Source organism: Apus apus, chromosome 4, assembly GCF_020740795.1.
Source record: "Apus apus isolate bApuApu2 chromosome 4, bApuApu2.pri.cur, whole genome shotgun sequence".
Lineage (NCBI taxonomy): Eukaryota > Metazoa > Chordata > Aves > Apodiformes > Apodidae > Apus > Apus apus.
The window spans coordinates 56,162,396-56,178,545 of NC_067285.1; the positions used below are offsets into that span (position 1 = coordinate 56,162,396).

The 16,150-nt window shown below is 36.9% G+C and overlaps 1 protein-coding gene across 6 annotated transcripts in view; it reads right to left on the minus strand.

Moving 5' to 3' along the window:
* The window catches only part of ANAPC10 (anaphase promoting complex subunit 10), a 178,608-nt gene that overhangs the window by 157,275 nt on the left and 5,183 nt on the right, over positions 1 to 16,150 (minus strand). For all 6 annotated transcript variants that reach the window (XR_007889338.1, XR_007889337.1, XM_051617707.1 and 3 more), the window contains exons 2-4: positions 15,263 to 15,379; positions 12,029 to 12,119; positions 11,121 to 11,241 (exon numbers count right to left, since the gene is read on the minus strand). Coding sequence is in view for 4 of the 6 variants with exons in the window: in XM_051617707.1 (XP_051473667.1) it covers positions 11,121 to 11,241; positions 12,029 to 12,119; positions 15,263 to 15,377 (327 nt within the window). In the remaining 2 variants the exon portion in view is untranslated. The remainder of the gene's footprint in view (positions 1 to 11,120; positions 11,242 to 12,028; positions 12,120 to 15,262; positions 15,380 to 16,150) is intronic.

The following is a 16,150-nucleotide window of genomic DNA, read 5'->3' on the forward strand; positions in this document are numbered from 1 at the left end:
AAGAGGATTTAAATAAACAGCCCTCTATTTACAATATCTATGCAGTGTGCAGGTTCTTCTACTATGGAAAAACATCATTTCTTTCACATACAAGTCTGATGATACCAGAGAGCAGTTCTCCAAGGCTTTCTTCCCAGCATGCTGTTCCCTAGAAATTTAAGAAGAGTCCCTTTTTCCAGATAGTTTCTTCAATGGTACCTACCTTCTTGATTTGCTAAGTAACTGGAAAAGTCAAGTGTCTGGATTCTTCCCAGGATCCTCATGATTCCCCCCCACACTTTCCGAAAAGGCAATTAACAATACAGCAAGAAAAGAAAGCAAAGACTTTCAGCTTTCTTTAGTTCAAACCTTGAAACCTTATGTGACCAGGAACCTCTTCTAGCATTCAACAAAGAAACCTAACTGACAATCCACACAGCAATTTTGCCCTGTGGACACACGCAATTAAACTTTTACTAGAAGCTTCCCTTCAAATATTTACAAGCAAGGAGAACTAAAAGAGATTCATTATGCTGTTACTGCAATTAGCACTATATGGAAACTCAGAGAGTAGACATTCTCCTTATTGATATAAAAAATATATAATTTTGTGACCAAACTACCTGTTGACCTGATTTCTGCAATTTACTGTGGCACATTTGTTCACAAGAAGTTACTAAAACAGTAATATAAACTCCTAAGTAATTTGGTATTTAACACAGAAGACCTGGGTGAAAAAGCATTATGCTTTCATCTGGAAAATAAATTAATATCACCTATACCTAAGAACTAGCCCATTACCATATTGATAACAGTAAAAGGAAAGATACACAGTTTTGCAATTACTTCACTGAAGGAAAAAGACACACACATAGATAGTTCTCTGGTCATATGACATGATCTTAACCACAGCTAAGGGGGGCAGGAATCAGAAAAAAAACCACAAGAGAAGTCTGTCTGTAATAATTTTTAGAGAGATAACAAAAAGTGTAATTTCTATACTGGCAAGCATACACTGACATACTTTGCCACTGGCAATTATACTAGCAGAAGGACTTCAGTACTGTTAATTCAGTCAGATAAATAGACAATTATTTTTAGTATCGAGGTAAACTATCAGACTTTACCTAGCTTGAACCTTATAATCTGGTTTAGAATAATTTCCTTTTCTCTTCTACAAATTTAGCAGAAGACGAGAAATTGCAAGAATCTGTCCCTGCATTAAACAGTTTGTCTACCGGGGTCTCCAACAATATGTACAAGCACAGCAAGATTAAAAACAAATGAGAAAACAGATGTTGCTACATGCTACAGTTTGCAAGTGAATAGTAATACACATTTTTAAAACTACAGTTAAAATGAATGTTGATTAACTGAGGGGGGTAATCTAGACCAGCACCATGAAGACAATCTAGATGAGCTTGCACAGCAAAACCCAGTGCAAGCTGCAATGCTGGATGCACTTGTACCATTTTAAAATGCCAATTAGACAACATGTTTGCATTTAAAAAGGAGAAGGAGAAGGGGGAGGGAGAAGGAAGGGAAAGGGTTAAAATATTGAAGCAGGGAAGCTAAATATTTGAGTCTTTTCTGTCATGCTATCATCTTCCCCTCCACCCACCCACCTTATTCCTCACTTCCATGTTCAGTCTTCAAGTAGAATGATCAAATGAAGGGCAAAGCACAGAGCTATTTCTTGATATGGTTTTTATGTTGCCAAAACCAAATCTCTGCTTGCTTCTCTTACTTCTGAAGCATTAATGATTATCTGCAAGAAGTAGCTAGTGTGCCTACACTGCTAAACTGTAATTAGAAATCCCTACAAACCTTGAGAAACCACTGACCAACAAATATCCCAGTGCACTCTCCAAACACAGAACCTTTATTCCAACAGGAACTTTCAGTAAAAAATGATGTGTGAACAGCAGACACTGATGTTCACACAAGCATACTGCATACGACCCAGCAGGCGATTTTTCTGTTTTTTTTGGATTATGCCCTGGAGGTGCTGGCACAATGGAATTTCAATACCATAATTGCTTATTTCTCTGTGTGCCAGCCTCTGAAATAACAGGTAAAAAAAAAAATTACATGTAAAACAAACATTCCCTTTTTTAAATTACAGGAATCACAAACTAAAATGTTTTTAATTCTCTAGTTCAAACGATGTAATTTATAACCATGACACAAATAGAGAAGAAGCACAAAAGAAGGGAAAATACAGAAATAACATAACGTTCCCAAGGTTCAGTTTACAAGGACCTCACACAAAGTTTTCTTTCTTTTTTTTTTTTTGCAACTCTTACTAGAAACAGTATTATTTGTTAAAAATGCAGTAGCTGCCAAAAGCTATGATCCATCTAAAGCAAACATGTTTAAGATGGAAATAGAGTGTTAATGTTGAAGAAAGACAGAATTGAGTATACAAGTTTTCTTCTAAAAGCGTTGAAGCAACTGCAGTACAGTGTTAAGTTTGTTTTTCATCTTTCTGAGCAAAAATTGATTGCATTTGCAGATAAGCACCTAAATTTGAGAGAAATATATTAAAACAATAACAGAAATAATCAAATGTCAAACTTTCTAATTAAACCTCTTTTTCCTGCTGAAGGTTATTGGGAATTCAACACTAGCCTTGGTTCACATGATAGAACAATGGGAAAATTTTCCGAATGGTTGAACGCTAACCCTGACAAGTGTGGAGAGCCAACTACAATACATTATATGGTAGCATAACCTGCCACCCACGTTGCTGAGAGAACAGCTTTCAAACACATGCACCGAGCTGTAAAACCACAAAATCCCTTATTACACATTGTCCCATACTTAAGGTGAAATACACTATTCCCCCCTTTTTAACAAATCTTCGTGCTTTTTTTAAGCCTTCACCTCTGAAGTTTACTTAGCAGCTAACTAGACTGTTTTTCAGACTTTCTTTCCAAATGCCATTTTTCCTGTTTTGTTTTCTAACCAAAATAAAAATAATGTTTTTATAGTAGACAGTGATGCCTGTTATGTCTTTCACTGTTGCTTTTTTTTTTAATACTACTTCCACCTGTGACATTATCCAACTTTTTAAAAGGAAGTGTCTGATGCATGAGTAATTAATTTGTGCAGACATTTCTGGAGTGAAATATTTTCCCTTTTTTTAATAAGATACATGACTCATCATTGCTGAAGTAAAAAATTATTCCATCATGCATCTGATTGGAAGACCAGATATTCTCTTATTTACTGCTACTCCTCTCCACTGTTATGCAATTTGAATATATTCAAAGAGATGAACTGCCACAGTATGTGCAGTTATAGACACTGGCATTCATGTAAGTCAACCATTGCTGTAATATGACAAAGATACTCCACCCTCATTACAACATGCTGCAGTTACTAGCCAAACATCTTTGCCTTTTCAGAAAAGAGTACATTACAATAAAAGCAGAACAGCAAAACAAATAATACAAGGGGACCTGAGATACGGTAGAAGTAGTAACAATTGTTAGAAAACATAACTCTGAATGTGGGAAGTGAACTACTTGGATGATTTTAGGAATGCATATAGCCTCATGCTACAAAAAAAAAAATCACTGAAAAATGTTGGTATATAAAACTTTCTTAGTTAATGATTCCCTCCTCCTACTCCCCCCACTACACATGTCTGCTGCTTGAATCATTGCATTCCAAGATAGTCAGAGGATATACACAGTTTCTTCAGGGGTTTTCAGTTGCAACTTTGCTGGCAATGGGAATTTTATTTGCAAGTGTTTCTATTCTACTGACAAGGTCAATTAGTCCAACGAACTATTGGTTGTTCTCTCTGATGGCTCAGTGTATTTATTCAAGCAAGCACTTTTATAACCCACAATTGAATTCAGACAGTTACCCTTGTAAACACGACTGTCCACAGGGATTTTCACTACATTTTGGGCATGTAGAAGAAAAACACGCTTTTCTTCCCTCAGCCTGATAGCACATAAGTTTGATTACAACTTGAATTTCAGGGAGTGAAGGACAGGGGAGGGCTACTGTTTTAAGTATATATGACCTATTGTACCTAAATATACATATTTGGACCAATTCCTAGGAGCTAAAGAACACAGACATTTGACTGATCTCTTTAGGAGCTGTAAAAATTCAGTAATGTCAAAGAGGGGCAGATCAACACCTCGGCTCTATCCAGGCATTAAAAAGAAAAAAGCCACAGTTTAAAAGAAAGAGATGCTATATGTAGCACTAAGGGTTAAAGGCTACAAAAAATTCTTTTAAAAAAGCCAGAAGCACAAAGGTGGGATGGTGTTGTGGAAATCAGCTGCAGAAGTTGGTAGACGGTTTTGGTGGTTTTTTATTTTTTTTGTTTGGTTTGGTTTTACAGAAAGAGGACTATTCCACCATTCTAGCTAGAACTTTTGTAGGTCAGCAGCACAATCATGCCAAAGACAGAATATGTGAAACGGAAAAATGACAGAACCTGGCCTCACAGAACTTATTAACACGCATGTATACTCCCTTATTAGTCAGTATAACAAACTGATGACCAAATATGAACAACAGGTTTTAAGGACTGGAAGAGGAGGTGCTTTGTTTTGGCTTAACTGAAGAAGGAACATTATATCCAAGCGTATATAGTGCTTTTCTTTGGTTTTGTGGGGTTTTTTTAGGTGGACATAACTTATACCAGTGCAAACCAGGCAATTCTAGATAGAACTAATTAACTTGAACAAGAACATCAAGCATTCACTATCTGGTACCAATGAACATCACAAGTTTCAACTGGTGACATAAAAACCGAACACAACCTGATAAGGACTTCGACTTGGGATATTGGCTCAATAGCATAGATAATCTGCACAAACTACAAACAGATCACTTAACCTTCATATACAATGACTAATAAATACTATTACCAGTATACAACTAATACAACAGTATTATCAATCTACATGCTTCAAAAGAGTGTTGGAGAATATGCTTATCTAAATTTGCAGTTGCCCTCATATACTACTCTATAATTGCTATAACGCCACTACTCTATCTCTACCTAAAAAAAAAAAAATAGTTAAAACAAAAAAATCAAGTATTTGGCTCTCTCCCTCTCACACACAGAGCACTATTTGCAAACTGCTCCTGACAGCCAGAGAAAGGATTGGAATCTGTTTATAGTATTGTAATTAGAATACACTAGTGGAGGCTCATAAAATGCCTATGAAACATTCCCCCATTATCCTGCAAGACAGTTTCCCTGCATTGATAACAAACTTATTTAATCTGGAGTTTTAAACCACAAATACTAGAAAGATTTTTATAGAAGCAAAATATATAACAAAAAAGCTTTAAGGAATCTCTTCAAATCCTCCTACTAGAACTTCATACGCAAAAAAGATATGCAATCATGTACCCAAACACTTGCTACAAAACAGATATTACACAACAGAAATTATTAGTGTCAACTTGATTAGTAGGTTACCTTGACTTTTCTCATTGGCAGTGGAAAGAGCAGCTCTTTCACTTTTATATAAGAAATCCTACACATTTTTTAATTCCTTTTCCATGGTGGAACTTAGATCAAATAATAAAGAAAAACGTTGTAATTCCAGGCAAGGCTTTCAAATATATGTAAAACTTAGTGCTTCAATCAGTTCCGAGCAGCTGTACACTTGAGTTCCCTTGAGAAAAGCTCTGTATTTCATCAAGTTCCGGCCTTCCACAGAGCTGTTGCCACTTTCTTCACATGGCTTTTCCTCTGCCTCAGAAAGTAAAGTCAGACTGACAGTATTAAAAATACAGGGCCACTTTAATGTACCTTTGCCTAATTGAGTCCCTCTGTGGCAAGAAGAGGTTCCTTCATAGATTTGTTTTTGACTGCTGGGATACAAAACAAGGAAAAAGCATCTTTCTACTTGCAACACATGCCACAGCATAAAACCAATGTTTAGCTTTCCTCTTTTTTTCTCTCTAAGATTCAACAGAAGAGATTTGTATTTCTCTTAAAACACCATTTCATAGCAACGTAAGATAAAAATGCTTAACAGTTTTATGATGTGTAGACCAAAAAGTCTTCCACTCTTCAGAATTTTTCTAGATCTAATATAGATCTCACTGTTTGTACAGACATAACTTAAATGCAAAATCCTGTTTCTATAACTGCATTTCTCATAAATACACAGTAAGCTCCATTACACTGATCCAGTGAATAAAGAGCAAAAAAACTGCAATGCTGTTCAGAATTTCCATACTTTGATGCATATATTAGTTTATTTCCATAAACATACGAAGGATGAACAGGTGCCATCATCTCCAGTGATTATAACATTAACAGGGAACACTGATATTATGGTAATATATGAGCTTTTCTCTTCTAAAGAGTTTGTGTGAACACCCCAGTTGGTGACTCTCAAAATATCCTCTCTGCTGAAAGGTGGAAATACAGAGTAACAACTGCACCAAATGCAAATAACCCCACTTCATAAACTTGACTCCTATCCTTGACACAAGGCTAAATAACTAACCAATACCAGGGGATAATTCTACTCCCCTGCTTTGCAGATTTCCAGTACTGGTACATTTTAGATATAAGTAACAGGTACAGTCTGCATCCTGATAAACTAAATGCATACCCAACCATCTTAACAGCAAGATAACAAACAAAGCAAACAAATTGATGTAATGACCTCATCTGCAGAGCATCCTAGAGACAGACAAGAAAGACTATGCCTTGAAATTCTATATAACTAAAGCTAACACAGTCCTTTCTTAGCATCAAGCGCAGTTTGAAGAAAGCAGACTGAATATTTTTCACTGACATTCTAAACCCAAGGAATAGCTAGGAGTCAGAAATGCATATTTTCTTCTATGGAAGAAAGAACACAGAGGAACTGCTGCTTCAAACCAAAGTCCTTGAAGCCTACTCAGAAATCTAAATAAAGCAGTAAAAAAAAAAATCAGTACTCCATCTTCAGAGGAAAGCAGTTTAAAATGCACATTAGAAATGCTTGATCAGAGACATCTTCTTGATTCATTAGTTTGCAACAGTCCTGTGACAAGTTAGCATCCCCTTGGTTCCTCAGTATCTAAGTTTACTCCACATACAGAAAACAGGTTGCAAATGCCAGCTCTTAAATTTCATCCCATGTCTAGAAAAGTCCAGCCTCTTCCCTACAATCACTGGACACTGTCAGAGTAAAGAGATTAAAAGAAGGTTGACTTCCTTAACTACCCCTGTGAAAAACTCCCCAGCTGGGGCATTCCTCTGGTTGACAATGCCCTGCTATAACACAGAATCTCTTAAAATCCTGAAGAGGTGGCCCTGTCCGTGGTGCTTGGCCGCAACACCCGGCCACCAGGGATTCTGCTCTGTTGGCCACAGCTTTGGAGCATCTAGTTATGAAACACTAAGAGACCAAGAGGGCTTAGAAAAAAAACTAAAAACAAGATAGCCATCAATTATACAAAAGACAACAAAAAACTGTAACAAAGAATTCACACTGTTGTCAGTAAAGATGTATTAAGACAACAGGGCTTTCACCTGAGTCTTCAAAGTCATCTTCAGACCAGAGTCTTCTTGAAGAAGTTGCATAGGCTTTTGTTCCCAGAGGAAAGCATACAGAAACTGAGTTAAAGGCCTCTGCCAAGGTAACATTTAATACTCAGTATTCTTTGACGCAAAGTATGCTACATATGACCTCCAGTGACAATCTTTTTCCTACACAAAGGGCTATTCTCCCTACCCAGCAACAGATAATTGCATGCCTATGAAGGTTGTTAACCACAGGAGTTACCCAGTTCCAGCAGCACTACTTCAGACTGAATGGCAGACAGCTTGCTTACCGAGGTTACACAAAGCCATGATGCCATCTGTTCACAAGTTTGCCCAGCTGCATAGAGAGAACACATTCACGGCCTGTACCCTTCAAAGAGGTACTTCTGATAATTTCCTTTTAGGCCTTAACATTAATACATCTGATCTGCCATGTGAATTATTACTACCCTTAACCAATTTGAAAGGCAAAGTACACATAGCAATGGCAGGCACTAGCAATGGTTTGGTCCTATCACTAAGCTTGCCAGTTTTACTGACCTACAACAACTAAATGAAAAAAATGTCCTACTACAAATGCCTTTACAGGCTATCTCATAAATCCAGACCGATTACACCACTACGTGGGAGATGTCTGAAACTGGAAATGAGAAAATATTTGCTCTCCAAGCTTCACAGCTGTGATAAAAAAGCACTTAAGTTAGAGAAGAAGGCTTACTGCACACAACTGTAGTTCCTCCAGCCGAACAAGGAAATAATGCTATCAGATTATCAAAGCGGCTCTCACCCATAGGATGGGGTTCAAACTATTCCTTTCTCAGAGAGAAAAACTGTTATTAAAAAAATAATTTAATCTTAGACTCCAAAAAGAACATGCCTACATTCTAAACTGAAAACTAAAGCTAATTTTATATTAGTGGTAAAACCTAGCCTAATAGCATTGTTTTGAGAATTAAACCATTAGGAAGAAAACACAGGCATCACAGGACTTTCATTAGACACTATGACCTGGGCAAACATCCATGGAAAAATATAAAATTTAGCTGGATTTTCCACCCAGTTAGTTGGCTAGTTGTATAATTAAGCAGATTTCTCTAAAGAGCTTGTAACAGTTCACACCGCCCTAGTAACCTGCCTATATGTTAGAGAAGTTGAAGAAATGAGAAAGTTTCAGGACTGAGGGAAAATTTAAGAAACACAATCCAAGTATCAAGCATTTTAGGAATTATGAAATTGAAAGCAATATTTAATATTACAGTGGCAATAAAGTTAGTTGCTAATATTTTCAAGTATTGTATCTTACTATTAAGCAGTTTGACCATATTTTCATCTCCGTTTTGAAGTTAAAAAAGCATATGAGCACATGGTATGCATAAGAATTACTGCTCTCATACAACATACTAGTCATATTAATATACTATGAAAGAGCAAGTAACTTATTTAATTTATAAGAGCCTTTTAAAATAAATACATTATGCATAGAATCTTGTGTTTGGCAGGAAAAAAGCTCAAGAAATATTGCCTGAGAAACTACAGATTTAATATGCTTATTATACATTTTATTGTTTCTATAGATCTTTAACAACACATATACCCTAAAAAGTGGAATTTAACCACTGTATAAGAAACTTAAGTTATTGCAGTTATATATATATAATGCTGTAGTAAATATAATTATAAAAGGGTCATCATTTAGTTACTAAAAGATTACAGCACAAAACGAAACTCATAATTAAGGACAACAATGACATCTAGTGGACACTCAGAAAACAGACCCGTAGCAAAACGCAAGGAAAAGATCCCATTGCTCTTAGCGTTACACGGTGCAACTCCTAAATTGCTACAATGCCATTAAGAAGATTAAAAGACAATGTGCAGCTGATGAAAGTCAAAGTAATGTGATGATCCGTTTCTTTCAAAAGAATAGTTAAGTAAAAAAAAATAGTCAAGACCCTTCCATTTAAGATTTAGGAAAAAAGTGTAGGTCAAAACCTGAACAAGTTATCACAAACCATTGAAAGAAGGCAGGTAGATAAACACAGGACCAACGTGATAGAGGCATACACGTTTACTACACTTTATTCCCACTACACCTACAACCTTCCCTTTGTAAATTGCTCTTGTTGGGACTTCAAACATTGAAAAGCGAAGTGAAAACAATAAAAATCCCACAAGTAAAAATTCAAACTGCTATTTAGCACCGCCCTTTTCTCATCATTCTGATCCTTCTGTTATTTTAATAACTGCCATATAAGAGAAGCAAGTTAAACCTTCCCAACATATCAGCCAGTTCCTACCAAGGTCCAGAGAAGAGGAAACCAAAACATGAGGCTCCCCTTAATTCAAACTTTGCAAAGACACCTTCACATGAGTAATCTGATCAGTTTACAATGTGAACTTCTACAAAGATCATGGATTTTAGATCCAGTAAAATTATTTAATAAAAGACTAGCAAAACTTAACAGTTAAAGCAACTCAAACATAACCTCAGTTGTTTTGAAGAAACTTTTTCTGACTAGCGTCACCATGAAAAAATATCAGTTTTGACTATGACACTTTTGTATATAAGAACATTAATCAAACACTACAAATCTACATCCCAATCAAAGTCTTAAGCACCAAATGCCATGTCTACAGAAATAGAAATTGTATTTTGCATCACACATTGTTAAAAGTAAAAATACTGCATTCCTTCCAAAGTTCCTACATTTCAGTGACAGTCCAGTATAAAAAAAGCATTGCAAAACTTTGAAATTATACTCATAAGTAAAACATCATTTATTAACACATCTGATTGTAATTTACATTAGACTTTCAATTTAAATTGGTACCTTGCTTGCTTTAGATGTGATTTTGGAAAAGCTGGTGTTGCAATTCTGCTAGCTCTCACCACCAGTAGGGGCTAGAGTCAGCTACTGACAAGTACCTAACATTCTTACTTTAAGAGTCACTAACTAGTAGACTACAAAGAAACCTTTGTATAACTGCCTTGTGTCTTCATTTATTTTTGCCAGGGTCTCACAGTGAGCTGTGAATCAGATGCTACTAGTTAACACAGGAGTTCGAACAGCCTTTCAAAAATGAAAACCAGACTCCAAATGTATTTATGCATCATATGCAGCCATAACTAAAACCTGTAGTTTTAAATTCTGATTCTCAGTGAGACTTAATAGCTGAGCAATCCAGGCATAAAAACCTGAATTCGTGGTTGGTTTTTTTTTTTAAAAATAGATCTAAAAAAGGTGAGCATTGAAAAGTAAAGTCTCCCTTTTCATGTATGCAATGCATAGGGCTTGCAGGTACTTTAAGTGAGATCAAAGTTTACACAATTCTAAACAGCCCTGTTCTGGAAAACCCCTCTCTTCATTCCATTACAGGATCTATGTATCAAGTCTGTTACAATTGTGTTGGTAATGGAGCCTTCTAAAAACAGAAGTCTGCTTAGCAAATTTACAAGATAAAGACTAAACACAAACAACAAAATAATCTCAGTCATTTCCCCCTCCCCTCAAGAACAATGCCATATTTTACCTCCAAAAACAGTTTGACTACATCAGATGTTCTAACGAGAGAGGACTATCTTAAGACAGAAAGCAAAGCATCATTGACCTACCCGAATTTCCTGGAGATTATGAAAATTGTTTCCTACTCTGACAGAGATTTTGCTCGGAGTGTAACTTTCATCAGATTTGTAGTCTGCATAAATACATAATGTCTTCACTGTTGTTTTTCTCCTGCAAGAAGCAACAAAAGCTGTGTAAACATCGTAAAAGAAAAAGCATCTAGAATTAGTTTGTTGCTAGTCTGTAACAGCTAAGGATTTAAATGTTCAAAAACTCATAAAGACACACTTATATTAAGAGCCTCACTGTTAAAGCAACTATGTGTGCATAAGTTAATGTGGAAAAACACCAACTTCATTCTCACAAATTTCCTTTGTCTGCCTTCCAAAGCGCTGGTACACCAAGAAACAACAAAAGGATGCCAAAAGATGCCAAATAAGCAGCTGTATGTGATGAATCATTTGTTTAGCCTATCAAATATGGGCTCTATTACTATTATCAAAGAGTTCTCCAGAAAGCAAATAAAAAGGTGACAAACATCTAATCTCATTTTAAGAGTTTGGTTAAAACAAAAGAATTGAAAGCATCCTACATAGAACAGAATAGAAAAGGTTCTCAAACAATCAGCTGTTAAGTCATCCAGGACTATTTTCAAGTCATCTACCCTTCAAATTACAATCAAAGACAGAAAATCAGGATAAAAACATCACTATAGGTACATAAATGTGAAACTGTTACAAATTACATACTATTAAATATTCCTTTTTGTTGTTTATTTAGGCATTTAGCAATCATAACATTTAAAATCTCATTTTTAGAAGTGTTACCTAACTGGCTTCTTACCAGTTGGGTAAGAGTATTAACCCAGGAGTCCGTGCACTTCCAAAATTCCTATCTTGGTGAACAGTAATCAACACAAAGTTATACAAAACATCCTGACGCATATAATTCTTAATACCTAAATTGGATGTTCACCAAATGAGGCTGTGACCCATCTGACTGCCAGTAAGTTTCTAGATTATCGTCTCGTAACTGATCCACTCCAAATCCTAAAAAAAAAAAAATACTTTTGAATATCCCATTTCTGCGACACAGACATTACAGACCTAAGTTTTCTATAGTTGCTGCAAACTAGAGTATGTATCCTAACTTATAACATACAAGGAAATATTTCTAGGTATCTAAGTTGTGCCTATGCTTTTGTGACACAAAACTGAAAAGGGACTCTGTCAATCAAAGCTTAGTTACTCAAGTGTCTTTATATTTTTATCTCCTATTGTGGTCTGTGGGGTTTGAAACCATTCAACATGTCCTGAAATTTCAAGTGTTTACATTCATACTAATTACAAGAATATTTAATGGTAAAGGCTTTTCCACCTCTTCTATAATCTTAACTGCTGAACTAAAGGAAAATAATTAATAGAGACCATACATTTATTATAAAATTTTAGACAAATGTAAATTTTCTTTTAAAGTGGTTTCCTGAAGTTATTTTACTTTTTAAGGATAGTAGCTAGAACAAGCAGCAGATACCAAAAACAGTATTCCTGAAACATACTGTTGTCACAAGTCTAAATCTTTTTCACATTCCCTCATTATCTGTCCTTTTACTAATCACACTCTTTCATTGATTGCCCATGCTAGCTGCAGTTTTAATTCAGCAGTTGAAGTATAACCTGCAATAAAAAAAAATTAGCTTAATTGTTTTAAGTATCTAAACCACATTTTTCTCCAAGTAAGGTATCAAGGCTTCACAGAAAATATATTTTGCCAGAGCACAATATTGTGATATAAAGGGATTATCTGCTCTAGGCTGCAACAAGACAGCAGATTCCTGAAATAGCAACTCAACCACACCAGCGGAAAAGAATACACGTTTCCAGATATTTTGAGCAGGTATAAGCTACCATGGACTGCACCTCACCACCATTTACAATAGCTTCACTTTACTTGGAGGATTTTAGGGAGCTAGACTATAATGGCCAAGTCCACATTAAATTTGGACAGAGCATTTAGGTTGCTGCTTCATGGTTTTTCTAAGTTAAAATCAAAGATACCACAGCAAAAATGCTGAAGCATAGAAACAATTACAACACTGCTTGGGGCATTTCTGCTAATGTGGTTTAGATTTTTCACTGTGCAAGTAAAAAAAGCAATTTTGTATAGAATTGATAAAAGATCTTTGTTCATGAGGTATTTCTTCATTGCATTTCTGATATATTTACAGCTTCCATACTGCATCAAATACAGACTAGACCAAATTTTTTTGTAGTGGCTACCCATGCAGCTTACAACACAGCAGTTCTACTACTACACTCTGTAAGTATGCTTATCAAAACATAATAAGAGCAGGGAGCTACTGAATAAGCTCAAGTGGAAGAAAAAGTTTACAGAACACAGAAAAACGGGCAGACCACTTGGAAAGAATACAAGAATGGCATCAGGGTACGCAGGGATGCAATGAGGAAAGCTAAGGCCTCCCTAGAATTAAGCCTGGCAAAGGAGGTCAAGAACAATGAGAAAGGTTTCTTCAAGTACACTGGAGGAAAAAGTAAGTTCAAAGGGAATGTTGGCCTGCTGCTGAATGAAGTTGGTGTGCTAGTGATGGAGGAAACAGAGAAGGCTGAGTTACTGAATGCCTTCTTTGCCTCTGCCTTCACTGGTAAGGCTGATCCTCAGGAGCCCCAGACCACCAAGACCACAGAGGAAGTCTGGCAAAAGGCAGACTGGCTCAGTTGAAGAGGACTGGGTTAGGGATCAATTAAGTAAACTGAACATCCACAAATCCTTGGCATCTGATGGAATGCACCCACAGCTGCCAAGGGAGCTGGCAGAAGTCGTTGCGAGGCTGCTCTCTATCATCTTTGAAAAGTCCTAGAAAACAGGAGAGGTGCTGAGGACTGGAAGAAAGCCAACATTACCCCAGTCTTCAAAAAGGGCAAGAAGAAGGACCCAGATGGGCACCACCTCCATCCCTGGAAAGGTGATGGAATAGCTTATTCTTGGTGCCAACTCTGAGCATGTTGACGAGAGGAAGCTTATCAGTAGTCAGCATGAATTCATCAAGGGGAAGCCATGTTTGACCAACCTGATAGCCTTTTATGATAGCGTATCTAGATGGACAGATGAGGGGAAAGTGACTGACGTCGTCTACCTTGACTTCAGCAAGGATTTCAACACCGTCTCACATCGCATCCTCACATACAAACTTGAGACCTGTGGATTGGATGACTGGGGAGTGAGAGGCACTGGGAACTGGCTAAAGGATAGAGCTCAGAGAGTTGTGGTCAGTGGGGCTGAGTCCAGCTGGAGGCCTGTGACTCCTCTCCTGAGGCTGGAGAGCTGGATGGGGAGAAACCTAATGAAGTTCAACAAGGTAGATTCTTCCATCTGAGGAAGAACAATCTCACATATCAGTACAAGTCAGGAGCTGACCTGCTGGAAAGCAGGTGTGGGGAAAAAGACATGGGAGTCTTGGTGGACAACTGGCTCACCATGAGCCAACAATGTGGCCTTGCAGCCAAGAAGGCCAATGCCATCCTGGGGTACATTAAGAGTGTGGCTAGGAGGTCGAGAAAGGTTACTTCTCCCTCCCTACTCTGCCCTGGTGAGGCCTCACCTGGAGTACTCTGTGCAGTTCTGGGCTCCCCAGTCCAAGAAGGACAAGGAACCACTGGAGACATGCCAGCACAGGACCACTAAGATGATTAAGGGAATGGAGCATCTACCATACAAGGAAAGGCTGAGAGAGCTGGATCTGTTTAGCTTAGAGAAAATGAGGCTGAGGGAGGATCTCATCAATGTTTACAAATATCTAAAGGACAGGTGTCAGGAGGATGGGGCCAGACTCTTCTCAGTCACGTCCAGTGACAGAACAAAGGGCAATGGTCACAAACCAGAACACAGGAGGTTTAACCTAAATATATGAAAATACTTCTTTACTGTGAGGGTAACAGATCACTGGAAGAAGCTGCCCAGGGAGGTTGTGGAGTTCCCATCCTTGGAGACATTCAAAACCCAGCTGGACATGTTCCTGTGTAATCTGCTCTAGGGGATCCTGCTCTAGCAAGGGGGTTAGACTAGAGGATCTCCAGAAGTCCCTTGCAACCCCTACCATGCTGTGATAAACTACTATATATTTTAAGAAAAAAACCACACATTCAGCTTTTTATATAATTTGTTGTGATTTTACCTGGTTTACAGGATGAAAGAGACCAAACTGCTTGTGAGCCTATTTCTCTAACAGTACCAGTCCTCTCTAGTTGCTTTGGATCAGCACCAGGTGGTGTCTTGTTTGGGGTAGTCATTTCTAGTAAAAGAAAACAAGTGAGTAGTTGATACATTTACAGTTTGATGGGAAAATGAAAGCATTTCGTTTGTTCATAGAGAAGCTTTATTTCTTTGGTCTCACACTTAAATAACAGTCTACAGAGTATGTGGTATATATGTCTACATTTTTTTGCATGTCTGTAGAACCTTTTATGTCTATTATTTTATTATTATATGTCTACTTTTTTTGCATGTCTGTAGAACCTTTTATGTCTATTATTTTATTATATATAAGCCAAAAAAACTTTAAATGAGAGGTTCCATATGCATATAAATGTTGTGTCCTTAAAAATTCAATACATGCTTGGAAAAGTCATAAGACATATTATACTTGAATCATTCTACTTTACAGGTTTAGGGTTTCAGAATTTTTTTTAAATGGTTTTGTTTTAAAAAATTAAAACAGACCTTGTTGATTTAAAGGCTAGCAATATAACTCCGTTCCCCCCTGCCCCCATATGCCTGCAGAGCTTAATATGCAAGTTCCAAAGTCTACTGAGAAGCTAAAGTAAGCCTATCCTCCTGGAGATACTTCTTAAAAATAGGAAGTGAGAGTTTAAACAAATGGTATAGTCTCTAATTTGGTAGGGATTGGTTATTGCCACATTTATCCATGGTCCATTTCCTTGACTTCACAACTTAATCTGGAATCATTAACCTGTGATTTGACTACTGCCATATATACTACAACAAAATTATTTTGGGTTTCTTATAGTATAGAACACCTACTTCCAAGCAAATAGCTTAAAAG